Source organism: Emys orbicularis, chromosome 1 (genome assembly GCF_028017835.1).
Source record: "Emys orbicularis isolate rEmyOrb1 chromosome 1, rEmyOrb1.hap1, whole genome shotgun sequence".
NCBI lineage: Eukaryota > Metazoa > Chordata > Testudines > Emydidae > Emys > Emys orbicularis.
The window spans coordinates 231,348,578-231,375,511 of NC_088683.1; the positions used below are offsets into that span (position 1 = coordinate 231,348,578).

Consider the following 26,934-nt stretch of genomic DNA (forward strand, 5'->3'; position numbering starts at 1 on the left):
AGGTACTCCAGTCCTCTAGGACCTCACCCGTCCTCCACAAGTTCTCAAAAATAATTACTAACAGTTCCGAGATTGCTGCAGCTAGTTCCTTAAGTACCCTAAGATGAATTTCATCAGGACCTGCCGACTTGAATACATCTAATTTATCTAAATATTCTTTAACCAATTCTGTCTCTATTTTGGTTTGCATTTCTTCCTCCTTGTTGTTAATATTAATTGTGTTGAGTATCTGTCACCATTAACCTTTTTAGTAAAAACTGAAGCAAAAGAGGCATTAAACACCTCAGCCTTCTTGATCTCATCTGTTGTTGGCTCTCCTTCCCCACTAAGTAGAGGATCTACACTTTCCTTCAGTTTTCCCTTCATCCTAATGTATTTATAGAACAACTTCTTATTGCTTTTTACATCCCCTTTGTGTATGTTAGTTTGTGCCTTAGCCTTCCTGATTTTATCCTACATGCTTGTACTATTCTTTTGTCCTACTTCTTCAGAATTTGTCCATATTTCCACTTTTCATAGGATATGTTTTTGCTTTTCAGGTCATTAAAGAGTTCCTGATGGAGCCATTGTGACATTACACTCCATATTCTTTATGGAAATATACTTATGATATGGATATGGCATAACTGAGATATACTTTACGCAAGATGGCTCATGTGAGGTATCATTGAAAAGGTTATGATCTACTGAATGTGTTTATCCAGTTTGTATGCATGTATCATTTTTGTATCTGAAGCTAGGAATATTGACCATGTATCTGTATTTCAAATGTGCTACTTTGGGTGACCCCCACAACTAGCCCTTCAGGTACAACAATGGAAAAGTCAGACAGGGCTGATGGCCCATCAGTAAAGACAATGGACTGTAAAAGAGCTTAGTCTTCCTGTGGATGCTCCAAGCAGCCTGCAAGCAATGACTGCTATGACCTTGCAAAGATATGTGACCCCCCCTCCCCCTTGGATTGCCAGTGTGTTTCCACTGGAAGACAAAGGGTTCCTGCCATACACAAGAGCTATATAAGGCAGGGGAGTGACATCATCGAGGTTCTCCTCTGCCTCCCCTCCCAAACAGACATTGGGAAACACCTGGAAACAAGAACTGAACTTGGGGGAGAAGAGTTGAGCCCAGCCTGGAAGGGTGTCTAGCCTGTGAGGAATAATACCTGAAGTTTCAAGCTGCAGGGCAGTGCAACTGGCTTCCAAGAATCTCTGTAATCTGCCTGAGACAACATTTAGGGTGAGAAATTACTATTTGTAGCCAATTTCTTTAGTGATCCAAGCTTAGTTTGTTAGCTTTGTTTTTTTGTTTTTGTTTTTTGTTGTTTTTTTGCTTAGTAATCTGCTTTGTTCTGTTTTCTATCCCTTAAAATCTGCCTTTTATAGTGAATAAATTTATTTTGTTTTATTAAACCCAGTTTGTGCCATTTCTAACAGGGGGGCGGGGCAAGAAGGTGTGCACATCTCTCTTCACATTGAGGAAGAGGGCGAATTTTTATGAGCTTGCACTGTGCAGATTATTCTATACAGCACAAGACACTATACCTTTGGGTCTGCACTCCAAGGGAGATGGGCACCTGAGTGCTGGGGCAAGTCCCTTAAGCTGAGTCTTCCCACAGCTGATCTCAGTGTTTGTGTCTTTCTGCAGCTGGGTGTGGCCCTGCCTGTGTGTGCTAGAGGATGTTTAAGAGCCTGGCTCACCAAGACAGCGTAAAGGGGGTCCAGGCAGGCAGAGCAGGCAGACTCAGCGGTATCTCAGTACATCAGGTGGCACCTTAAAGGGGGACAACCCATCACAGCCCTATTCCTATTTTTCTTTCACATTGGAATAGTTGGCAGTTGTGCCTTTAATATTTTCCCTTGAGAAACTGCCAGCTCTCCCAAACTCCTTTATTCCTTATATTTTCTTCCCATTGGCCTTTACCTACCAATTCTCTGAGTTTGTTAAAGTCTGCTTTTTGAAGTCTGATGTTCTTATTCTGCTGCTCCCATTCCTTTCTTTCATTAGAATAATGAAATCTATTCTTTCATGATCACTTTCACCCATATACATTTTCACAAACCATATGATGTCTTATTTCTGAATTCCTTAGTTTCACACCCAAATCCTCCCACTCCTTCCCTTCTCTAAGGCCTGATCCTTTACCAAAGAAGTGAATTGGAGCTTTGGAGTTCAGTGAATACAGGATCAAGACCTGTATTGATCAATAATTCCACTATTCTCCCTATTACCCATGTGCCAAACTCAGAAACAATTTTGACTCTTTTCCTTTCTGCTTGGGTCCTGTTCCTTCACATTGTTTCCAAAGTCTACCATTAGAACAGTTATCTACATTTTGAACACCTCCATTACTGCAATCTCCTTCTCTTTAACCTCCTTGTATTGCCACTAGTTCCCTTTGCAATCCATGCAGAATACTGCTCTGAAAATAAATTTCCCCTTCCTTCTCAGCTCATATCACTCCCTATATGAATGCCTTCATTAGCTACCTATTAACTTATGTATTATTCTCAAGCTACTGGCCTCACTTCTATGACCCTGTATAACTCTGCTCTCATTTCATCCTACTCTCTCTAAATTGTTTCTAAACTCTACCACAGCCTTCTACATTAGTGCTCACTTGTATCCTTCTCCACTCACCTTTATACTTTCCTTCTGTGCTACCTCTTATGCATGCAACAGTTTCCCATTCCCTATGCACCAAACAACCACTCTCTCTTCACTCAGATTCCTTCTTAAAACGCACTTCAGTGATTCATTTCACCAATAAACTGTCATTGTCACCAATTCTTCCTGTATATTAAGTGAAAAGAATGGCACCATCTTGTAAACTGGGCTAACCGGTGCATTTTATATCTGTGCTAGATTACCTGCTTTACTGAAATTATGTCTTCTGGGAGAGGGTGCTCATTAGAGGCTACAAGGAACTTCATTGAGGCTTCACATGGGCACAGAGGTTCTAGATTTTCTGCATTTTGAACATTCTAGATTATACAACCCTTATTCATGTTGAATAGCATTTTACTGTACAAGTAGCCCCATGAAGCAATGGAGCTTCATGCAGAACAAGCTAATTAATGTAAGAGTGGCAGAAATTAACCTAAATTAATTATATTTGCAGTGATTTATAAAAGAATATTTACCTTTTCATCTATAGAAAAAATGAATTAACATTCTGCTTTGAACATACAAAATAAGCACACACACTTTAAAAGCGTGGCAAAACTATAGTTCCAAGGGGGTATGTATCATGAAAGGTGCAAAATTCTCCTTCACAGCTATTTCTATGTGGCTATAGCTTGTCCATTCAATCTGATCAAACTTTTAAAAAGGTTTGTTTTGAGACAGGAAGTTAACATTTGAGCACAGGTAAATATGCTGAGGGGTTTTTCCCCAGAAAAACACCTCAGACTAGCCTGATCTTATAAGCTACTGTCATTTGGAAATGAAAATTGCAGCTCAATTCCCATGATATGAAGTCCCTGCGAGCCATGGACCCTCCACACTTTCAGTTTGTTATGAGCGTGTGTGCATTTATGTGCGAACAGGAGCAGCAAATCAGGGCAGTTTTGCAAGGGAGTTCTCCAGGCGAAGGAGGAGACTACATGACCCTGGGGGTGAGTTTGTTGTCTGTTAGTTTGTTTGTTTGTTTGCTTGCCCTGTGCCTGCTTCATTGAAGTTTGTCATATGCTCTGTTTGGGGTGGGGGGGGAGCTGTGTGCTGAGCCTTGCGACCTCCTAGGCAAGGCTGAGCGCTTCCTAGGGAGGCTCTAGCCTGCCATCCTTTGATTCCCTAATCCCTTTTTGATCCCTTGACAAGCGGTCAGGGCTAACTCAGGGAGAACAAGGGTATAAAATGCTAGCTCCTAAGTGACTAGAGGAGCTAGCAAATAGGAGCAGCAAACAGGAGAGTTTTGTGAGAGAGTTCAGAGATGGAGCATGAGAGCCAGATACACTCAATAAACATTCTCTAAACTTAAGCCAATAGTCCCCCCCCCCACCCAAAACAAACAAAGACACACACACACACACACACACACACACACAGAACAAATAAACAACCAAACAACCCTGCAAGAGTAAAAATAATGCAGGCAGACGTCCTGCAATAGGGTGGTGGCTATCCAGTTTATTGTACTGAATGCAGTATGTAAGATCACCTGCCTTGTGGGCAGTTGGCATGTGTGTGCATTCAGTGCAAGCAGCTCATGGCCCTCAGAGACCGAATATGGGCTCTTGAGACCAGAGTGGCTGAACTGGAGGAGCTAAGGGAGACAGAGAGGTACATAGATGAGACTTTCCAGGACCCAGTAGAACGGTCCAATCCCTGGTCTCACAGCCTCTGTGCTGTTGAGAAGGATGAAAGTCTCAGGGAAGGAGAACATCCAACTGGAGTGGAAGGAAACAATCGCATAGTTGGGGACCTTCCTTCCATATGATGTCATGGAATCCTAAGGATACCTCTCGGGGGGAGGGGACCCCTGTGTTAGGAGGAGACAGGGAATAGTAATCAGTGATTCAATTATTAGAAATAAAGATAGTTGGGTTTGTGATGACAGGAAGAACTGCATGGTGAATTGCCTGCCCGGTGCAAAGGTTGTGGAATCCTTGAGACATCTAGACAGACTTATATGCCATGCTGGGGAAGAGCTAGTGGTTGTGATACATATAGGTACCAATGACATAGGGATAGGTAGGAAAGAGGTCCTGGAAGCCAAATTTGGATTGCTAGATAAGAGATTGAAGTCCAGGACCTCCATGGTAGCATTCTCTGAAATGTTTTCAGTTCCACGTGCAGGACTAGGTAGACAGGCAGAACTGCAGGGTCTTAATGCATGGATGAGATAATTGTGTTCAGAGGAGGAATTTAGGTCTATTAGGAACTGGGGAACTTTTGGGGAAAGGAGGAGCCTATACAGGAAGGATGGGCTCCACCTAAACCAGAACAGAACCAGATTGCTGGCATGTAAAATTAAAAAGGTTGTTGAGGAGTTTTTAAACTAAGGACTAGGGGAAAGCTGACAGGTGTGGAGGAGCACACAGTTCAGATAGACACATCCCTCAGGGAAGGATTCATGAAAGGGGATACTCTATATCCTAGTAAAGAGGAGAGGGCAGACATTGATTAAACACAGGTAGGAACCAAAGTCAAACGAGAGAGTCCCATTCAGTTACATCACATAAAGACAGACAACTAAATATTGACAAATGTTATAACTGCTTGTATACAAATATGAGAAGGCAGCTTTGGCTCCAAGAAGAGACAAGGAAGTTTCCAGAAGCTGGCGATCCGGAGACCCCAGGGAGGGGTGGGCTTGAAGCTAGGGACAAGGTCTTGACTTAAGACTGCCTTCTGCTTGTTTGTCAACCTTTGTTATAAAAGAGTAAACCTCCTTAACTGAGATTGGGTGTGGCAGCCCATGCTTCTAGCTGGGGAGCAGCAGCAGACCCTGGTGATGGGGATTTCAATTATCCGCATATTGACTGGGTACATGTCACCTCGGGATGGGATGCAGAGATAGTTTCTAGACACCATAAATGACTCCTTCTTGGAGCAGCTAGTCCTGGAACCAACAAGGGGAGAGGAAATTCTTGATTTAGTCCTAAGTAGAGCACAGGATCTGGTTCAAAAGGAGAATATAGCGGAACCACTTGGCAATAGCAACCATAATATAATTAAATTTAACACCCCTGTAGGGAGGAAAATACTAAAGAAATACCACACAGTAGGATTTAACTTAGAAAAGGGGAACTACACAAAACCAAGGAGGCTAGTTAAATGGAAATTAAAAGGAACAGTCACAAGAGTGAAATGCCTGAAAACTGCATGAAAACTTTTAAAAAACAGAATAATAGAGGCTCATATTATATGTATATCCCAAATAAAAAAACAGTAAGAGGACCCCCAAAAATGCCACCATGCCTAACAGAGTAAAAGAGGCAGTTAAAGACAAAAAGACATCTTTTAAAAACTGGAAGTCAAATCCTACTGAGGAAAATAGAAAGGAACATAAACTCTGGCAACTTTAGTGTAAAAGTGTAATTAGAAAGGCTGAAAAAGAATTTGAAGAGCAACTAACAAAAGACACAAACTAACAGCAACTTTTAAAAGTATATCAGAAGCAGGAAACCTGCAAAACTATCAGTGGGGCCACTGAATGATCAAGATGCTAAAGAAGCACTCAAGGAAAATAAGGCCATTGTGGAGAAGCTAAATGAATTCCTTGCATCAGATTTCACTGAAGAGGATGTGAGGGAGATTCCCACACCTGAGCTTTTCTTTTTCGATGACAAATCTCAGGAACTGTCCCAGACTGAGGTGTCAGTAGATGAGCTTTTTGAACAAATTGATAAATTAAATAGTAATAAGTCACCAGGACCAGATGGTATTCACCCAAGTGGTCTGAAGGAACTCAAATATGAAATTACAGAACTATTAACTGTGGTATGTAACCTATTGCTTAAATCAGCCTCTGTACAGATGTACAGGATGACTGGTGAATAGCTAATATGACACTGATTTTTAAAAAAGGATCCTGGCTTTTACAGGCCAACAAGCCTATCTTCAGTACCATGCAAATTGATTGAAACTATAGTAAAGAACAGAATTATCAGACACATAGATGAACACAATATGTTGGCAAAGAGTCAACATGCCGTTTGTATAGGGAAATCATGCCTCACCAATCTATTAGAATTCTTTGAGGGCATCAACAAACATGACAACAAGGGTGATCCAGTGGATATATTGTACTTGAACTTTCAGAAAGACTTTGACAAGATCTCTCACCAAATCTCTTAAGCAAAGTAGGCAGTCATGGGATAAGAGGGAAGGCCCTCTCATAAATCAGTAACTGGTTAAAAGACAGGAATCAAAGGGTAGAAATAAATGGTCTGTTTTCAGATAAGAGAGAAGTAAATAGCAGAGTCCCCCAAGAATCTGTATTGGGATCAGTGCTGTTCAACATATTCATAAATGATTTGAGAAAAAACATACACAATGAGGTGGCAAAAGTTTGCAGACGATACAAAATTAGTCAAGATAGTTAAGAGCAAAGCTGACTGCGAAGAGTTAACAAAGGAATCTCACATTTTCTCACAAGAAAATGGCAGATGAAATTCAATTTTGATAAATGCAAAGTGATGCACATTGGAAAATGTAACCCCAATGTGGCGGGGCGAGTGCCCCACCCCCAGGTGAGAGGGGGCTGGAGTAGGCCAGAGCGCCTGCGCAGGCCGACAGCCAATCAGGAAAGGGCTTACTGAGAGCCAATCAGGGCCGACATTAGAGCCAGCCAATCAGGGCTAGGCTAAACCCTATATAAAGGCTGCACCAGAGAGCAGCAGGCAGTCTGTCCCAGACCTTTGACAGGGGAAAGTCTGTCTCCAGAGCTGGGAGACTAGCACCATGGACAGCACAGTGCTGGCCAGGCTCAAGGAGCAGAAGAGAACTCTAGCCCGTAGCCTGCCAGGCTGCAGGCCCTGAAGGGAAGGGCCTAGCGCAGGGGTCGGCAACTTTTGGCATGCAGCTCACCAGGGTAAGCACCCTGGCGGGCCGGGCCAGTTTTATTTACCTGCTGACGCGGCAGGTTCAGCCGATCGCGGCCTCCAGCTGGGGAAGCGGCGCGGGCGAGCGATGTGCTGGCCGCGGCTTCTCGCCGCCCCCATTGGCCCGGGACGGCGAACCGCGGCCAGTGGGGGCCGCGATCGGCCGAACCTGCCGCGTCAGCAGGTAAATAAAACTGGCCCGGCCCGCCAGGGTGCTTACCCTGGCAAGCCGCATGCCAAACGTTGCCGACCCCTGGCCTAGTGGGTGCAAGGGGCCATAGGGGAAGTGGCCCAGGGAACTGGACAGATGAGGGGAGAGAAGGAGGACAGCAAGGCTGCTGCCAGAGGGTCCCTGGGCCAGGACCCAGAGCAGAGGGTGGGCCTGGATCCCCCTCTTCCCCCCTTGCAGTACACCCAGCCATCGACCATGGGGAGCGGCCATCTCAGACTACGCCAGATCCCTGATAGGAGGGATTAGACTTTGGGGATGTGGTTGGACATGGTGGCTGGGGCATTGAAAGACTGCTGATCACCCAGCCCCCCAGAAGGGGGTGTGGATGGACAAAGGGGCACTGCCGGAGGGCAGTGGTCCGGAAGAGGACGCCGCGAGCTGGGGAGCGATGCGGGCTCAGACGCCAACCAAGGGCGAGACAGTGGGTGGGACACCACCAGGAGAGGTCGCTCCACTGGACTGAGCTAATTCCTGGAGACAACCAGCAGGAGGCGTTGCGGTGGTGAGTCCCAACATTGTCACACCCAACTATACATACAAAATGATAGGGTCTAAATTAGTTATTACCACTCAAGAAAGAGATCTTGGAGTCATCAATGGATATTAGCCATGATGGTCAAGGATGCAACCCCATGGTCTCTGGGTGTCCCTACACCTCAGACTGCCAGAAGATGGGACTGGATGACAGGGGATGGATCATTGATAAATGTGGAGATTACTTACTGTCACTGGAGGTTTGTAACTATGGTTTGTAACCTGTCCTTTAAATCAGCTTCTGTACCCAATGACTGGAAGATAGCTAATGTAAAGCCAATATTTAAAAAGGGCTCTAGAGGTGATCCTGGTAATTACAGAGCAGTAAGTCTAACATCAGTACTGGGCAAATTAGTTGAAACAATAGTAAAGAATAAAATTGTCAGACACATAGAAGAACATAAATTGTTGGGCAAAAGTCAACATGGTTTCTGTAAAGGGAAATCATGTCTTACTAATCTATTACAGTTCTTTGAAGGGGTCAACAAACATGTGGACAAGGGGGATCGAGTGGACATAGTGTACTTAGATTTCCAGAAAGCCTTTGACAAGGTCCCTCACCAAAGGCTCTTACATAAATTAAGTTGTCATGAGATAAGAGGGAAGATCCTTTCATGGATTGAGAACTGGTTAAAAGACAGGGAACAAAGGGTAGGAATAAATGGTAAATTTTCAGAATGGAGAAGGGTAACTAGTGGTGTTCCCCAAGGGTCAGTCCTAGGACCAATCTTATTCACTTATTCATAAATGATCTGGAGAAAGGGGTAAACAGTGAGGTGGCAAAGTTTGCAGATGATACTAAACTGCTCAAGGTAGTTAAGACCAAAGCAGACTGTGAAGAACTTCAAAAAGATCTCACAAAACTAACTGATTGGGCAACAAAATGGCAAATGAAATTTAATGTGGATAAATGTAAAGTAATGCACATTGGAAAAATAACCCCAACTATACATACAATATGATGGGGGCTAATTTAGCTACAACTAATCAGGAAATAGATCTTGGAGTCATCGTGGATAATTCTCTGAAGACGTCCATGCAGTGTGCAGCAGCAGTCAAAAAAGCAAACAGGATGTTAGGAATCATTCAAAAAGGGATAGAAAATAAGACAGAGAATATTTTAATGCCCTTCTATAAATCCATGGTACCCCCACATCTTGAATATTGCGTACAGATGTGGTCTTCCCATCTCAAAAAAGATATACTGGCATTAGAAAAGGTTCAGAGAAGGGCAACTAAAATGATTAGAGGTTTGGAATGGGTCCCATATGAGGAGAGATTAAAGAGGCTAGGACTTTTCTGCTTGGAAAAGAGGAGACTAAGGGGGATATGATAGAGGTACATAAAATCATGAGTGGTGTGGAGAAAGTGAATAAGGAAGTTATTTACTTGTTCCCATAATATAAGAATGAGGGGCCACCAAATGAAATTAATGGACAGCAGGTTTAAAACAAATAAAAGGAAGTTCTTCTTTACACAGCGCACAATCCACTTGTGGAACTCCTTGCCTGAGGAGGTTGTGAAGGCTAGGACTATAACAGGGTTTAAAAGAGAACTAGATAAATTCATGGAGGTTAAGTCCATTAATGGCTATTAGCCAGGATGGGTAAGGAATGGTGTCCCTAGCCTCTGTTTGTCAGAGGGTGGAGATAGATGGCAGGAGAGAGATCACTTAGGTTCTTTGAGATGTGTAGTCCCTATATGCACTCCACACATGGGGTACGCATGCTCACCATGTGCCCAACTTCATAAATTCTTCAAAGTAGTGTCCATTGGCCCGCACATACACAGTAGTTCTCCTTGTGCTCCCAGCCAAGAGTATAAGAGGCAGTGCAGGTCGACGCCTCTCCAGTTCCTCTTTTTACCACAAATCCAACAGGATCTGAAGCAGAGGGGTGGAGGGAGGGTAGTGGAATACAGATAGGGACAACACATCTTGAAGAACCTCCAGTTACCGTAAGTAACCTCCATTTCTTTTTCAAGTGATGGTCCCTATGTGTCTTTCTCACATAGGTGATTGGCAAGGAGTGTCAGACTGAAGGTAGATGCGAGGAAATTGGTAGCAAAAATTCTTGCAATACTGCTGATCCCACTGCTACCAAGGCATAAACTAGGGTATAGTGTGTCACAAACATGTGGACAGAACTCCAGGTGGCCACTCTGCAGATGTCCTGCAGCAGAATGTTTGATAGAGATGCCATGGAGGCAGCTTGTGCTCGCATAGAATGAGCTGTGACAGCTCCAGGGAGAGGAAGTTTTGCTACCTTTTAGCACTGTAAAATGCATCCCAAAACCCACTTAGAATCCTCTGGGAGGATATGGCTTGCCCACACAATCTCGCTGCTATGGCGATTAAAAAGTCTCAGTGATTTCCTAATGGGTTTGGTTCTTTGCAGGTAGAACGCTAGGGCATGCCGAACATCAAGGGAGTGAAGTCTGTTATCTTCAGAGGAAGAGTGGGGTTTCAGACAAAAATACAGATAAGTGTATTATTTGATTGTTTCTGAGTTCTGAATCAATCTCAGGGAGAAATGTGGAGTGTAGTTGGACAGAAAACTTTTCTTTGTGAAACACTGTATAAGGAGGATCCGCCATGGTAGCTCTGAGCTCACTGATCCCCCTGTACAAAGTGACAGCCACTAAGAATGCCACATTCTTCATGGCACACGTTGCCAGGGGTTCGAAAGGCAGACCTATGAGTGTCAACTGGACAAGGTTAAGGTCCCATTGAGATGTAGGTTTAAGCACTGGTGGGAAGGTCCTGATGAGATCTTTCATAAATCATATTGTAGCAGGGTGAGTAAAGATGGAACATCTTTCCACCAGAGGGAGGAAGGCACTAATCACTACTACGTTTACTCACAGCGAACTAATAGAAAGACCTGAAGTCTTCAGACACAGAAGATAGTCTAGGGATAACCAGGATGCTTAAGGTATCCATAGAACATTGGTGGAGTTGTGCCCAGGCCAAAAAGCATCTCCATTTGGCCAGATAGTAGGTTCTAAAAGAATCCTTTCTACTTTGATTGAGGATCTTCTGAATGGGGGCCACGCATGAGCATTCTATTTCTGACTCCATCCAAACACCAGGCCATGAGGTCGAATGAGCTCAGATTGGGATGTTTGATTTCCCACCCCGCCCCCCCATCCTGGGTTAGGAGATCTAGTAATGGGCAGATTCTGACTAGTGAGTGGGAAGACATTGTTGGAAGTTCCATGAACCAGAACTGTCTGAGCCAGTAGGGAGCTAGAAGAATGATGTTGGCTCTGTCAGACGTATCTTCCCCAGGACTTGTGGAAGTAGGGGAATGGAAAGAAAGGCATATCTGAGGATGTTCACCCAAGACAGCAGACAAGCATTGCCCTTGGAGTTGTAACCCATGCCTCCTCTGGAACAACATAAGCACAACTTTATGTTCATTTGGGATGAAAAGAGATCCAATAGTTGAGTAACTTACTGTGCAAATATACTGGGTGGGGGGTGTCTCCCTGGCGCAGATGGGAGAGGGGCCTCATAGCTTTCTCCATCAGGTGCTTTCATAGGTTAAGCTCCAGGGCTTCTTGAGTTCTGGGTGGGAAGGAGCAACAAATACTGCACTTTGCAGAGATATGCACCTCACCCACACAGTACAGGCACCACTGATGTTCATTACTAATGGAGAAGGAGAAAGGGCAGAAGATGCAATTCTTGAATCCCAGGACTCTGTGCATAGTCCTGGAGCCAGGGAGGGATTCCCCAACCGGGGGAAAATAAATACTTTAAATACTAACTACTAAGCCAAGATATATTACTAGTTACAAATGTTTTCTTTCTTTGCAAGTTATACGAAAGAGTGAAGGAGGACACCATTCCAACTCAGGCCATGCAATGGTAAGAAGGAACAGGAGAGGCATCGACTCACACTGCCTCTTACATCCTTGGTTGGGAGCACAAGGAGAGCTACTGGGCATGTGCGGGCCAATGGACACTGCTTTGAAGAATTTCTGGATTCAGGCGCCTGGTGTGCATGTGTACCCCATGTGTGGAATACACACAGGGACCAGCACTCAGAAGAAGGTCCTGTTCTGTTCATTCCCTCTGAAGCATCTGGCACCAGCCACTACTGGAAGTCAGGATACTGGGATAGGTGAACCATTGATCTGACCCAGTATGGCCATTCTTATGTTCTTGTGTATATGTAAGTTTATATATAAATACATAAACACATTATATATCTATACACATTAAATATATATATATGTCAATTGCATGTGTTTTCTAAGGCAATCGGAACACATCAAGATGTTAGCTGGGTGAGTAATTCCAGTGCATCAACCTCCATTGCATGAAATATTTAAATCTAAGCAGGATATTTAGCTATTTGATATCATCAAAATAAAACAATTTAAATAGAATTTTATCGGAAGATCACTGTCTCCTTCTTTGATATCAAAGATCTTGGGTTTTGCTTTGACATTTGTTTTTCATAAATTCCCTCTGTAGTTTAAGTGGCAGCAGCAGACCAATATTCCATAGCAACAGTCAAATCCACTGATATCACTTAATTAAATCACTGATTCTGAATAAAGACAACACACCATAATGACAGTGATCACTTTCAGTCCATGGAACTCCTATTGGCCTCACTGGTATATTGGAAGAGAACCCTAAATTAAAGAGTGATGGGCACGAAACATAAGCCCCCATCAGTGCCCTTGCAGACTATAGCAGGTATACAGGAATTTAAACAGAAATAGAAAAGAGGATGTTCCTTGCATAGCTATGGTAAATATAGGTTTATCCATTAAAACAGAAAATGAGCGGTGCATGCCAACAGACTGAGGCTGGATTGCATTCCCTTTACTGTGTTTCACACAAAGGATAAAACAATTGTTTATTAATAGTTTGTCCTTATATACAGCCAAATTCTTCACTCAGATATGCACACAACTTCCTCAGAAATCAATTGGAAGTATTTCAGGGCAGAATATTGTTCATGACATTTATCCCCATAGCGGTGTTCCCCCTAACGCTCACAGGCAATGGCAGCATATATGTAGGGAGGATGACTGCATGGCCATGTCCCCAGACTGACAGATCGTTGGCCAGGGCCATCCACCTGCTCTCAAAGGAGAAGCCTGCCTATTTACAATGTGGATGCACTAGCAGGAGGGTAAGCTGCACCCTTTGGCTCCTTTGATGCACCCAATCAAGAGATCACAGGATTTTGCCATCTGTTAGATTTGTCCCTTATGGATCTTGAATGGTATGACAAATACCCAGTTTTTGAATACTCATTTTGTCTGGTCTTAGGAGGGATGTTAGCTGCTAGCCATTGAAGTCTGGCCTTATGAAGGTTGTTAGCCATGCTCAAATATAGTTCTCCAGGTTCACAGCCAATGCTGCATGGTGAGGTTTTCAATTTTTATCTGTTATATTTTACAGGAGTTTATTTTATTTAAAATAAATAAAAAGGTATTTATTTTAAATTGTCATCTTTTGATCCATGTTGAGTCATTTGCATACAGTGCCTCTTCTTAGCACATCAAGAAATGACATTGTCATGTGTCAACTGTGGCTCCATTCATTCCCCTTCCCTTGTCACATAATGCTTCTCTTCCTCTTGTTACATGCTAATTTATTTCAGGTACGTGCCGTAGACAAACAAGCAATGGATTCAAACATAAGGGAAAATTTGATGCCAAGGAGTTAAAGTGCATAAACAGCATTTCCTGTAACATTTGTGAGGCTAATTTTTAGTCCATGTTTATTATTCCGATTTAAACCCACTGACTAAGCACGAAAATGACATGGCACAATTATAATAGCAAGCTAATCTTTCACAACTACAGCCATCACACGCCCAAACTTCCTCTCTCTTCACAAGACTTCAGTGAGTTTCACATGCGCTCTTGCCCCAGAAACAACAGCTTTGGGGCAAGATACCACACAATATATTGCAATAGCAGCACTATATCTGGTGGAAAAGGAAAGTGCACTGCTGCTGGACCCCTCCATGTAAGTGCACACAAAAAATGGAAAGATTCTTTAACAAATCATGGCTTAAAGGAAAACCGCTAGATGTAACTATAGCTCTAAACATGAAGTTTAACAGCATCACTGTAACCAACACTGTTAACCTCTTCTATGCCAAAATAGAGTGTACCCTCAGAAACAATGGGGCCAAATCCTCCCCACCCCATGCCACACACAGACATCACCACCCCCTGCCCCACAGCTCAAAGCAGGCAGATAATCATCTTAGTCAACCAGAGGGGGAGGCCTCTGGTATAACTGGATCTAGACCATCACTCTCTCCTGCAGAGGCATGTGCAGGATCGGTCCCTGGATTGGTGAATTAACACATAGGGCTGGATTTTTCAGGGAAGCTGAGAAGGGTTGTGAGAGAGTGACTCTGAATCACTGATAGAGCCTGGTGCTTTGTTAATTCCTTAAAGAATCATGAGGATTAAGCCGAGGAGAGTGGAGTAAAGCTGAAGGGAGATGGTGCTTGTGGGCTGGTGAGAACATTGCGCTCAACAGCCATCATGAGCCATTGGCTGTGAGAAAAATAGATTCACCAAAGCTCGTGCAGGGAGATGCATGTTACTTCCCACTGCACCAGCTAATTCTCCTGTGCCCCAGAGGGGAACTGTCTTGTGAGGTCAGCATGTCAAAGAGGTCCTGTATTCTTACTGCCACCCTCCCTCAGAATTTCCACTTAGGTTTTAGATTACAGGCAGGATTACATGGAAGACTCATTGGCATAGACTACGGAAAAGATGTGTTAATACATCTTCAGGTCACCCAGACCACTTTCCCGTCTTGTCCAGCACTGCCCACTTGTTGGGCTGTCTTTGTCATCTATGTTCCCCACCCACCCACCCCCAGCAAAAGCCACTGGTTCCCTGCCTCTGAATTTATGTCAACACAGCCAGGCTGAATATGATGGTTAGTTCCTCACAGCTTCACCTACTCATATTTTCCTTTAGCTGCAACTATTAAGCGCACTGGAGCGAGCTGCTCCTGGCTGGCAATAGGAGTAATTGAAAATCCTAAAATAAATCTAAGACATTCACTGAATTGCATATAAGTACCTATGCCCACTGAACCAGATCCTGAACTTGTGTAAATCAGTATAGCTACTCTGAAATGAATGGAGATGTGTTATTTACACCAGCTGAGAATCTTACCTCCACTCCCTTTCATGCCCATTGTCCTGCCTCCCCTGTGGTCTTTTCAGTGTGGATGTAGAGAATTGCCCACATTGGTGAGGGCTGTGTTCATTTTTTCCTATTTTGTTAAACCTCAGTGTACAGGTACTGAGCAAACAGTGGAGATGAAATCCTTGCCCCATTGAAGACAATGAGAGTTTTGCCATTGACTTTGACAGGGCCAGGATTTCACCCAGCACAATACTGATATTTTGGTTGGCTCTTCATGCTGCTTTCAGCAGCCTGCAGGATTGAACGATAGTGAGAATCCAGTGCAAACTTCTGCTGAAAGACTGTCAGATGTGTTCATTCCTACTTCATTTGGTGTGAAGGACAGATTATTATAGCTGGAAAATGGTTTTTCATATTTGATTTGCTGTAGTGTGTGTTTAAATTTTAAATTTGTTTTTAGACTATACAGTTGTAACAAATGGAAATTAAAAAATAATTAAAATAACTTTAAAGATCAACAAATGCAAGGAGATTCTAATTTTAGGCTTCTGTCACCCCCATGATCCATGTTGTGATTAAGTTGTTGATATGCATGGTCATCATGCCATTGCATGTGCTTTTGCACGTCATGCTGAGTCAGCCTGAGGTGAACAGGTGGTAATCCATGATAGAACACTGCAACATTATTTCATTATCTCCTGGTCTTATCTACCAGAAAGCATATCCTTGGCTATCATATTACAGCACAGATGCCCTCTTCCATTACTACAGCTATCCCTAAAAAAAATGAAGTAAGTTAAAGAGAAAGCGCCCCTCTCCACTTAGAATTTCTTTGTTTTTGTAATTTAAGACAGGATGTTAATATTATGTTAGTGAACTGTATGTGCGGGACAACTTGCACTTATTATCTTTTAGAAACAAAGTTATCCTGACAAGGTAGCTAAAAGAGAGAAACATCAACTTGAGTAATAGCACCTGATCCAATGCTGACTTGAGTCAATGGAAGGATTCCCATTGACTTCAATCAGAATTGGATTGGGCCTTTAAATATTTATGGTTTAACATTCATCTCACTGGCCTTTGTTAAGCTATTAGGACCTTCAAATTAAGTAAATGCAAGATAAAGTGCAGGCCACCTAGGAGTATGTCTACACTGCATTTAAACACCCGCAGCTGGCTGTGTCAGCTGACTCGGGCTCACAGGGCTCAAGCTAAGGAGCTGTTTAATTGTGGTGTAGACATTTGGGCTTGGGCTGGAGCCCAAAGTCTGGGACCCTGCAAGGGGGGACGGTCCCATAGCCTGGGCTCCAGTCCAAGCCCCAACATCTACATGGCAGTTAAACATCCTCTTAGCCCGAGCCCCACAAGCCTGAGTCAGCTGGCACAGGCCAGTCACAGGAGTCTAATTGAAGTGTAGACATACCCTACATGTTTGACTTAGAAGGCTCAAAGCAAGGAAATTCTTAGCTGAGACTGCCACTGTGTCCTTAACTCTCCCTGTGGTGCCCATCATGGTGACAATCACTCTCATCCCCTGGTGGTTTTGCACACAATCTCTTATTAGGCCTATAGGAACTGGGAAACAATTTTCTATTCAAAATAATGGCAAATGACAGTGATAATTCATAAGGTCATCAGAGTAGAAAAGACTCTACACTGAACAGTATTGTTGCTAAAAGAGCTAAATGTCGCCTTGTGTCATCAATGTCTGATATTTAAATTATTTGATATTCACTTTGTTGCTTTCACTTAATCCATCTGAATTTTTTATTCAAGAATGCAAATGAGAAAAATTACTCTATTTGGATAAAACATTTTGCTTAAGTGAACAATCATTTTTCCCTTACGCTAAAGCGAGTTGCCTTTATGTCAGAAGTTAATCAAATAGCTGTTTTCCAGTGACTCAGACTTTGAAACCTGTCATATAAATGTATTTAAATTAATGTACATTCAGTAGCATAAAATAAGAGGATGCAACAGAATTGCCTTCTTCATGAATACCAGACTCTTTTCTGACAAAGCAAAAAATAGCAGTTATAGACCAGAAAAAAAGCTGTGTGATTGAACTGTTATTGATATGAAGCAGAAGTAATCTGGATGAATGCATAAACAATATCCAAAATACTTTGGTTCACAGTTTCTTTTTTAAAATTCAGTTAATAATATTTACCTGTTCCATAACCATATGCAAAGTCAAATAATAGATCTATTTTAAGAGACTTCTCTTTCGAACACCTTTTTGGCTTAAAATGATTGAATATATTGTTTTCAAATATACAGTGTAATCAAGAATGTAATAATTTGACATTTTACACTTTAATACATTTCTGCTGCTTTGAATGTTGCTATTGTATTGATGGATCCGATCACAAAAGCAAAGTAAAATAGATCAGTAAAATCTTAGAAACTGAAATATGTTTTGTAACATGATCATAATACTGAACTCAGTACAAAAACACCTTTATAATATCCAGATTCGTAACAGAAATTCACTATGATCCTCCCCACAAGCCATCTGCCTTTTTATTTATTCATGTGTTTATTTTAAGGGGAAATTATGCAAAACTAGAAAGACAATGCTTTCTACTTTTGTACTTTTGGGAAAATTTTAATGAGATCTGGACATTGGCCAAAGTTGTGTTTTTCAGCTAACTAACTGGAACCTGGAATCTATAGTAAATAGGCCACAAGGCTGCTTATGGTTATTCAGGGATTTCACTGGTGGCGTGAAGTTCAAAACTCCATGCATAGCATCTTCACTCTGGTTCACCAAACATGATGGCTTTGTAGAGAGGATAGGATGATAGAAAAGAATGACATGACCTGTTAGACCCTTCACAGAAAGATTCAGAAGAAGGGAACTTGTGCAAATATCGAAGCTGAATTTCTGATTTTAAAATGCTACAAAGTGAAGTTCTGCTCTGAAAAATGACTTTGTGAAAACAGCACTGGGGGGGTTCTGTGTTTATTGACCTCCAAGGCTTAACTGAGCCTTGCAGGCACAGCCCTCCTTTGGAATCAGTGGGGAGCCACCACCTCCCTGGGGGAACATTGAAAGTAACTCATGTCAAGCACTTTGGAATGGAACAGCATCCCTGCTTTTATTGGATGTAGCTTATTATCTCCGACGCAGCCAGTCAGCTCTGCGTACCAGTGCACTGAAAGAGAGAGCCACAGGCCTCTCTGCTCCCACCCTTCTCCCTTGGAGGTGCTACATGTCTCCCAGGAAGTAGGGAAGAAGCAATCTGTTCACCCTTGTGTATACAGACTGCTATTGTGTCTGGTCTGATGTACACAAGGTGTAGCATGGGATGGCTTATTGCATTCTCCTCCCCAACTATACCCCCATGGAATGGCCAGGCAGAATCTGTCCTTAACAATTATTTATCTGTTCAATTCAGGACAAATTCTGCCTTCCTTTACACCCTGTCAAACTTCACTGAAGTCCATGTGAGTGCATGGGGTGTGAGTGAGAGCAGAAAATGATTTGGAGTTGTTGTTTTTACTATAACAACACAGCCCCTGCTACGGGAAAGCACTTAAGCACATGCTAAGACGCCATTAATGTCAATGCCTAAGTGCTTTCCTGAATTGGGGCCACAGTTTGTCTGGCAGTTTCTTCAGCTTTACTTGGAATCTGGAATTCACACTAGCTTCTTTCTGGCTCATGCATCATAAACAGTAAAAAAGATTCCACATTCCAAATTCAGCAGTTTGCACAGGAGGGAGTGAAGGCAGAAAATGGTTCTTGATTTGAAATTTAATTAACATTGCTGTCACTGATGTGTGAGCTCCCTCTCTCATACTAGCAGCATCCACTGGCTGAACAATATTCTTTCATGCCAACAGCTTTCATTGCAGAATTAATAGGAGTAAAAAGTAGTAAAAAAAAATGGTAACCAGAGCCAGCAGATATGCATCTGAAATACACACAGGGGAGCAGACCTATTGAGGAAAAGCACATTTTCACATGGTCACTTTTCAAAAAATAACTGCACTTTGAGCTTAGATTTCTTTGTTTTTTTTAAAAAAGGCAGTTTGGTAGAACTGTAGAGCTCTTGAGCCATTCTAAATGCTTAAGAGAAAACTTGATGTCCCCTCTTCTTGTCTGGGGACCGAATCCTGAACTCACTGGCATGAATGTTGAAAGGGCAAAAGCAGTGGAAACACTGCTTATCCACTGACTAGTGGCCAAAGCTGTGGAAGCCTCAGCATCTGCAGCCTCACATGTGCTGATGCTAAGATGCTTATGGTCATTCTCCACACAGCAAAGAAAATGGTGTGAGAATAGGGCAGGGCAGGGAGTGGCCAAGCCAAAGCACAAACCTAGGCAACCCTAAATCAGCACAGGAAAGGAGAATTGGGCTATGTCCACTATCCTACCCCATAGCCAGTAATGGCTGGAAGAAGTCTACTATGTGGGTGCCCTGGCCCCTAATTCCTTCATCTCCCTCAGAGTTTTACATGAGCACAGCCCTTTTACTTGGGCTTTGCTTGAGAGTTCAGGATTTAGCCCTGTATGTCTAGAAACTTCAGAAATCAGCAAATCCAATTGTATTTAGTAAGGGAACCTGGAACATACTTCTGTTTATTGTTTAGCTCAGTAACTAGAGAGATTTACAGAAGTGACTTCTAGCAAAACCAAAACCTGGATCCTTTACAAATATTATTTAATGTATGGCTACATTCCAAAAGACGGCTCCATCTAAAGCACCAGGAGCCTGATTCTCCACTGTGCTTCTCCAGTTTTATGTCAATGAAATAATTGATTTCAATGGAATGATTATTCTGCAAAAGTGGAATAGTGGAAAGGAGAATCGGGCCACAGATGTAAAGTTATCAAAACCCATAGTATGTCAAGAAGACTTCCAATTAGTTGATCAATAGAGAAACTTACCTTTAAAATTTGGTCTGATTCTTGCATCATATCCTGATGTCCTTCCCATCAATTTGTCCAAAAAATCTGAAGGAGACAGGGTCTGTGAGGGGGATTTTCCAGATCTGGAATCATGTTCTTTACAGAAAGCCGCCCTAAACAAATTATTAGCCACCATTAGCGACTATTCAGCTCTCGTTGCCTTTATTTTTAGGGAGGAAATTATAATACTCTTTACAAAAATCTTTGTCAACATTGATTGTACTAATGAATAGATAGGTAGAAAATGGATCCTTGTTTTCATCAGAAAACTTTATTTTAGAAGTGAAAATAAGTTTCAAGTAAGAGAAATATATCAGTGCATCACAATTTGCTCTATAGAATACTTAGACTATAAAAAGAAAATTGTTAAAACTGTAGGATTTTAAATAGATGTCTTCAACTTATCTGATTGTTTAAAACATTCTCCTGAGGACTTTGATCTCCGAATTCATGTTATTGTCAGAGTTACATGTATGCTACTGAAACCATTTTCACTTTAAGCTGGTCCTAAGGTGGCTTCAAACTTCCATACCATGATTGGCAAAACTCATCACACAACAGTGAAAATTGTTGACTTTGTTAATATCCAAAACAGAACAAAACAAAAACATGGGAGCAGCAATAGTCTTTACAGATTCCATCTAAGTTGGTTTTAAATTGTGTTAATTAAAGACCCAATTCTTTACCAGCTGGGTGTTTATTTTCCCTGAAAAGGGTTTGAGAAGCAAACACATCTGATTTTAATCTTCTACCCACAGCGAACAATGATAATGGTCCTTTCCCCCATCTTTCCCTTTAATTTGTTTTTATATCCAGACTTTTTTGAATAGGTCTGTGTCTTGAGGTTTTAGCATTAAGTTAATAGTACCACCATGCCTTTGTAGCTTTGTGTATACAGCATATTAGATATTTCAGGGGAAGGGAATCTCAGATGGTTGTTCCCTAGAAAAAATAAACTAGAAGCACTTGAACAAATTTGGACTGCAGGGACATGAATTCTGTCATAACCATTATTAAATCAGTGAGTTTAAAAATATGACTAATTCGTTTGGTTCCTAAATTATCTATTTTATATTTTAATAGTATCTCTGAGAAGTATCAGAAGTAAGCCTATCACAATGTCTTCTACAGTATTGGTGTATTTAAATATGTGCCCAAAAGACATCATTCACTTTGAGCAGTATTTCTTGTTACTATTTTTTATCATCAATGCGTGTGTACCTATCTGCAAACCGCTAAACAAACATGATGATCTGAAATCTAAAGGAAATAAAATACTATTTCCCCCCACTAAAATATTAGAATTGTTAGAATACTATGTTGTCTTCAACATTTGTGATATTATCAGGTTCCATTTGTGATATTGCGGGTTCCATTTTTCTGACAATGACGTGGTACTGCTTTTGATATTTTAACAACGACAGAAATTATTCTCCACTTAACTGGTATAAATGTAATATACAATAATAAAAAAGTGGGTAGCCATTCAGTATACTTATTTGGAATGACCTAACACAAATCACTTGTGTTTCCACTTGGAACCACCATGCTGAATGATGTGGCCATCCCAAACTTGTGAATATAAATAATATTTCACTCTGTCACTGTACACACACACACACTTTTTATATGTGCATACATATATACTATACACACACACACACAACATATTACATTAATGAAACTCAGGTGAACCATTGCTTTGACAAATAACCCTCCAATGTTTTTTTGGAATGGTAAGAAAAACTCAATTAACTGAAGCAATATCTCCTCTCTTCTTTGAAATTTCAAGAACATTCCTATATACTGCTGCTTGAAGTAAGGAGTGTAAAGGAATTATTGATTGGTCCAAGGTCTTCCCAGAATCAGAGGGCTGGTTCTGTAGATACAAATAACCACATCCCTGACAAGCTTGGGAGATAAAAACAAGGCAACCTACTAAATAACTTCCACTGGGAGTGGAGAGAGTATATTGCATTCCAAAAGGGAAAAAACGATGAAAATGTTGTTCAGCTATGTAGACGTTATTAATATGGCATTGTAAAAACGTGTCTTTAAATCAGAGGAGTGGAAAATGTATTGCACAAACTTGGATTTTTGGTGTGTGTTACCAAGCAACGGGGCTCTTCCAGTGTAAGAGGTATTGCCTATATAAAATTAATATGAAATACTTTCAGACGTAGCAAATAAACTAGGTTAATGTAACGTGGTTGCTTATAGCTATGTTTTCCACATCTTTTGGTAAATATCAGCATATAGTTATTTCACCTACCTGAAGTGGTTTGTCTCTAAGAAAAATGCAAACAAGGCTGTCAAAATTTTCACTAGCTTCCCGTTCATTCCTCCTGTTTTGTGTGATGATTATGGAAAATATCCCAGAAACGATTCCAGAGAGAAGCAGGGGGAAGTACCTTGTGCTGTCTAGATTCCCAAATCCAGCAATAATTTGATTTTCTTGACAATCAAAAAGAGGAGATCTGGATGTCTACAAATTGGGGGTAAAAAATAAGAAGTGCCAGTCCTCGGAATCATGGTCAGGTCAAACCCAGGCTCATCCCCAGCAGCCAATACAAAAGAGACAAAGCATCAGAACTGGTGGTTCCCCCGGCTGCTTTTACGGAATGATGAAAAAATAAAATAAAAATTGCCCTGCTACCTTAAGAACATCATGCAAAAGGAAATCGCTGCCGCGCTGGAGAGCTATCTGTTGTGGGTTTGTTTGATTTCCCTTTTGCTTTGGAAATCAGTATCTATGAGTCGTCGTGGGGCTGTTTCTTTCCTTTTCCCCCCCCCCCACTCCCGGCAGCGAGTTGTAAATGTTGCTGTGGAATGATTGGTGTGGGCTGCAGAAAAAGCTACGCTCCTGTGCCGGAATGAGACGGGAGCTTACCCTGCCTATAAATTTCAGCACTTGGACAGCTCCGAGCCCAGCTTGTGCGCATGCATCTTTCTCCAGCGGGGGGAGAGAGGGGCAGCAAGCACAGAACGTGACTCGAGTTCAGAGCCGTTTCCTCCCCAAAGAGTGACTAACTCTCCCGCCGCCTCCCCGTTTGCAGGGCTCCGTTTGTGTGCTACAGAATCGCATTGGCTCCATTTCCCTGCGCCAGGGGCAGGGAGGCGCCCGGCGCCGGCCGGCAGATGAAGCCAGATGTTGCAGATGTTGCTTGCCTCTCCCGTGCCCAGCTGTTCGGGGGGGAGGGGGGGGGAAGGAGGAGGAAGGAGGGTGACAGGGCAGAGCGGCAAAGCGGGGTGGAAACAGGGTAACTCAGAAAACTCCCAGCCCCTCTGCGTGGAACGCTTCCCTGGCCCCTCCACACCAGGGGCTGAGCAGGGGCAGGGGCAGGGCCCTAGGCAGGACACTGGGGGAACCTATCTACACGGCCTGGAGGAAGGGTAGGGCGGAGGTGGCCTGGGTGGCTCTGCACCCCCGCCCCCCCGAAGCAGCAGGGGCCTCCATTGCTTTGGCCCCTGTGGAGACGGGTCACTGGCCCTAGGAAAGGGAAAGGGGGGGGGAGAGGAGGCCCCCTTGCCAGTCCCAGTGGAGAAGGTTGGGGAAGCTGCCTCCTGCTCTGCTTCCCCTAGGGAAGAGGCAAAAAATATCACCCTCCTGCCGTGGCTCTCAGCCACCCCCGGGGAGAGGGAACACCGCCCCCCCAAGCCCCAGGAGATGGGGGGAGAAAACGGCTGCCCCCTTGTCCCAGTGGGAAAGGGCAGGCGAGAGCAGCCCCTGACCTCTGGCCAGGTATCTGAGGGCTACCTGTAGGGCAGGAATGCAGCCCTGCGCCCTCTGCCTGATGGGGAGGTGTGTGCTGGTGAATGGCCTCTCTCCAGACAGAAAAGGCCCATTCCTCAGCCATTATGAAAAAGAGAGAAGGGGCCCCAAGACCTGAGTGCTTGTGGAGAAGGGGGGGAGAGCCCTCCCAGAGCATTTGTGGGAGCAGCGAGGGCCAGTTTGCCCCTCGTGAGGGAGGAGACAGGTGATGTGGTTCCTTCATCCACTCCCCCACTTCTCTTGCCTTTGGTTCCCACGGAAGATGAGGTGAAAGGACTTGCCAAAAGTCACTCGGCAGGTCAGTGACAGAGCCCAGGTCTCCTGACTCCCAGTCCAGTGCTCTATCCAAGGTGTCTCCCAGCCCCTGTATTGTTTATTTATTTGTTATGTCTTCATGTAATAAAGTGGAGTGAGACTTGGTGTGACTGAGAACTTAATTCAGTGAAGATGTGCCACATCACTTGGTGCATCTGAGGTACATAAAGAGCTAACATTGGTACTGATAATTGCTATGGCCTTTCTGAGGTTGTTACAAGCTGGCACACATTAGAGCAGCCCTGAAGGGCACCAGGGACTGAAGCAGTCCATAGGTGGTCCCAGCATTGGGGACGGTACAAAGGTAGCACAGTATCACCTTTATCCCTTGTAGGTACACTGAACAGGGCCCAGCACACCTGAGGATGGAGCCTATGACTGTCATAAAAATAGTTCAGTAATTTCTTTTAGGTAAATAAATGAATTTATTGGAACCTGCTATGTTAGCATTCTGGAAATCAATCAATCAATGGAGAAAGAAAAGGCATTTATCCCCTTTAACACCTCCCAAACAAACAAGTTACTTTTCCTACCTCCGCTTTATGTTCAGCTATATCCTCATCCTCCTTCCCTTCCATTAACTCAGTTCACCGGAAACACTATTTCACTCATTTAAATAGGTTCCCACAAAACAAATATTTTAAAACGCCAAATACAAAGATATTTCTCATTACATTTGATGTGAAAAAATCCACAGTTTATAGCACATTTTTTCTAATGATTGTCGTCATCTTTAAAAATTACCTATGAAGAGCTGTTGCTGTGTTCCCAAGTTAGTCAAGGATCAAGGCTATTTAGCATTGTTCATTAAACTGGAAATAGTTGTTTGTATTTAGTCAGGTACAGTACCATTTAAAAAAAAAAAGACTTATTGGCCAGGCACAGAAGTTACCAGTCATTGATTTTCTGCTCCTTTATGATAATACAACAACTCTCCTAAAAGACCACAAAAGGAGTAAAATGTACAAATATAAACCTAACACAATTCCCTCCCCTCCTTTCTCCACCAGGACAACAACATCAGCTGCAGCTTGGAAGATCCAGTACATGAAATGTCAAAGACAGAGTGTATTTGTTAAAATCACGACCACCAATATCTAACAACATATCACAAATGTATGCTGAATCACTGTACTCTGACATCCAACAATACCTCCAGCAGATAATTCTGATTAAAATGGTATTAAACAAGAGAAGCCATATGTTTGGTACTGTGGTATCTCATTCTGGGAAGTGCTGCCTGGGAGACTCTCCTGGAAATATCATAACATAGTGGGATTCCTCTCTCCTTAGACAAAGGCATACATTTAAAAAAGCCTTTCTAGCTCCCACTCTCAGGCAGGCAGTTGCTGATAATGCTAGGTAAATTATTCCTAAAAATTTGGACTGAAGGAAAATTGTGAAGTAACAACTTCTTCCAACAACAGGAAATATCTATTATGTCTCTTTAACCTACACTGCCACCTGCTTAAAAATGTGAGGAATCTCAGGAATGCTTGTGGATGTCATGCCAAAGAAATCATTGCCTACCTCGGGTATCTCTTTGTGGAGGGTATTTAAATAGTTTTTGTGACATGACTCTTGCTTTTAGGGGCAGGCAGATGTATAGATATTCATTCAAGAGGTAGCAACTGATACTTTAAGTGTATAAATTGTAACTAAATAAGTTCTGAACATTTTTAACTAGCCAAGTTTTTCCAAGCGGTGCCTCTTAACAGCTGTTTCTGTGTTTCTCAGCTGTTTTTCTCAAAACATTCCTCCAAATATCCTGTCCTCAATTTTTTTAAAAGAAGTATGTGTAAAAATGTCACAAGAGGCATAACAACAACAACGGTTCAAATCCTGAAGTTTTAATCAGGGTTTTATTCTGTCCTTTGTGGGGAAAAGCTCTTGCTAATTTCAATGAGTTTTTTTCTGATTAAGGATGGAATACATTGAAGGGCTGAATAAAAAAAGTGCGTAAATGTTTTAAAATTTGGTCTAATAAACCATAATAAGAAATAACAGCATGTTTTATGTGAATAGCTCTATTTATCTGAGCAACTCAAAACAACGAGGATCTCTGTCTTAGGATTCAGGGCATGCTACTATCATTCATACATAGAGAGGACCTTCCATGCACAGATGTCCCCCTCTCTTGTGAAGTGATGGTGGAGAGAGGGTCAGTCATCACTGCAAGTGTTTTTCCCTCCCACGCAAACTCTATAGAGGGCAAAGAAATAGGGACAGTCTCTAAGGACTTGTCCACACAGGGACACTCAGGAAAGTTTAGAGCAGGGGTCAGCAACCTTTCAGAAGTGGTGTGCCGAGTCTTCATTTATTCACTCTAATTTAAGGTTTCACATGCCAGTAATACATATTAATGTTTTTAGAAGGTCTCTTTTTCTAAGTCTATAATATATAACTAAACTATTGTTGTATGTAAAGTAAATAAGGTTTCTAAAATGTTTAAGAAGCTTCATTTAAAATTAAA

At 42.5% G+C, this 26,934-nt stretch overlaps 1 protein-coding gene across 2 annotated transcripts in view; it reads right to left on the reverse strand.

The window, feature by feature from the left end:
- Positions 1 to 22,714, reverse strand: part of GLRA2 (glycine receptor alpha 2) — a 159,793-nt gene extending 137,079 nt beyond the window's left edge. For both annotated transcript variants that reach the window (XM_065417458.1, XM_065417457.1), the window contains exons 1-2: positions 22,647 to 22,714; positions 20,354 to 20,487 (exon numbers count right to left, since the gene is read on the reverse strand). In XM_065417458.1, the coding sequence (XP_065273530.1) occupies positions 20,354 to 20,487; positions 22,647 to 22,714 (202 nt within the window). The remainder of the gene's footprint in view (positions 1 to 20,353; positions 20,488 to 22,646) is intronic.
- Positions 22,715 to 26,934: the final 4,220 nt, after the last annotated feature.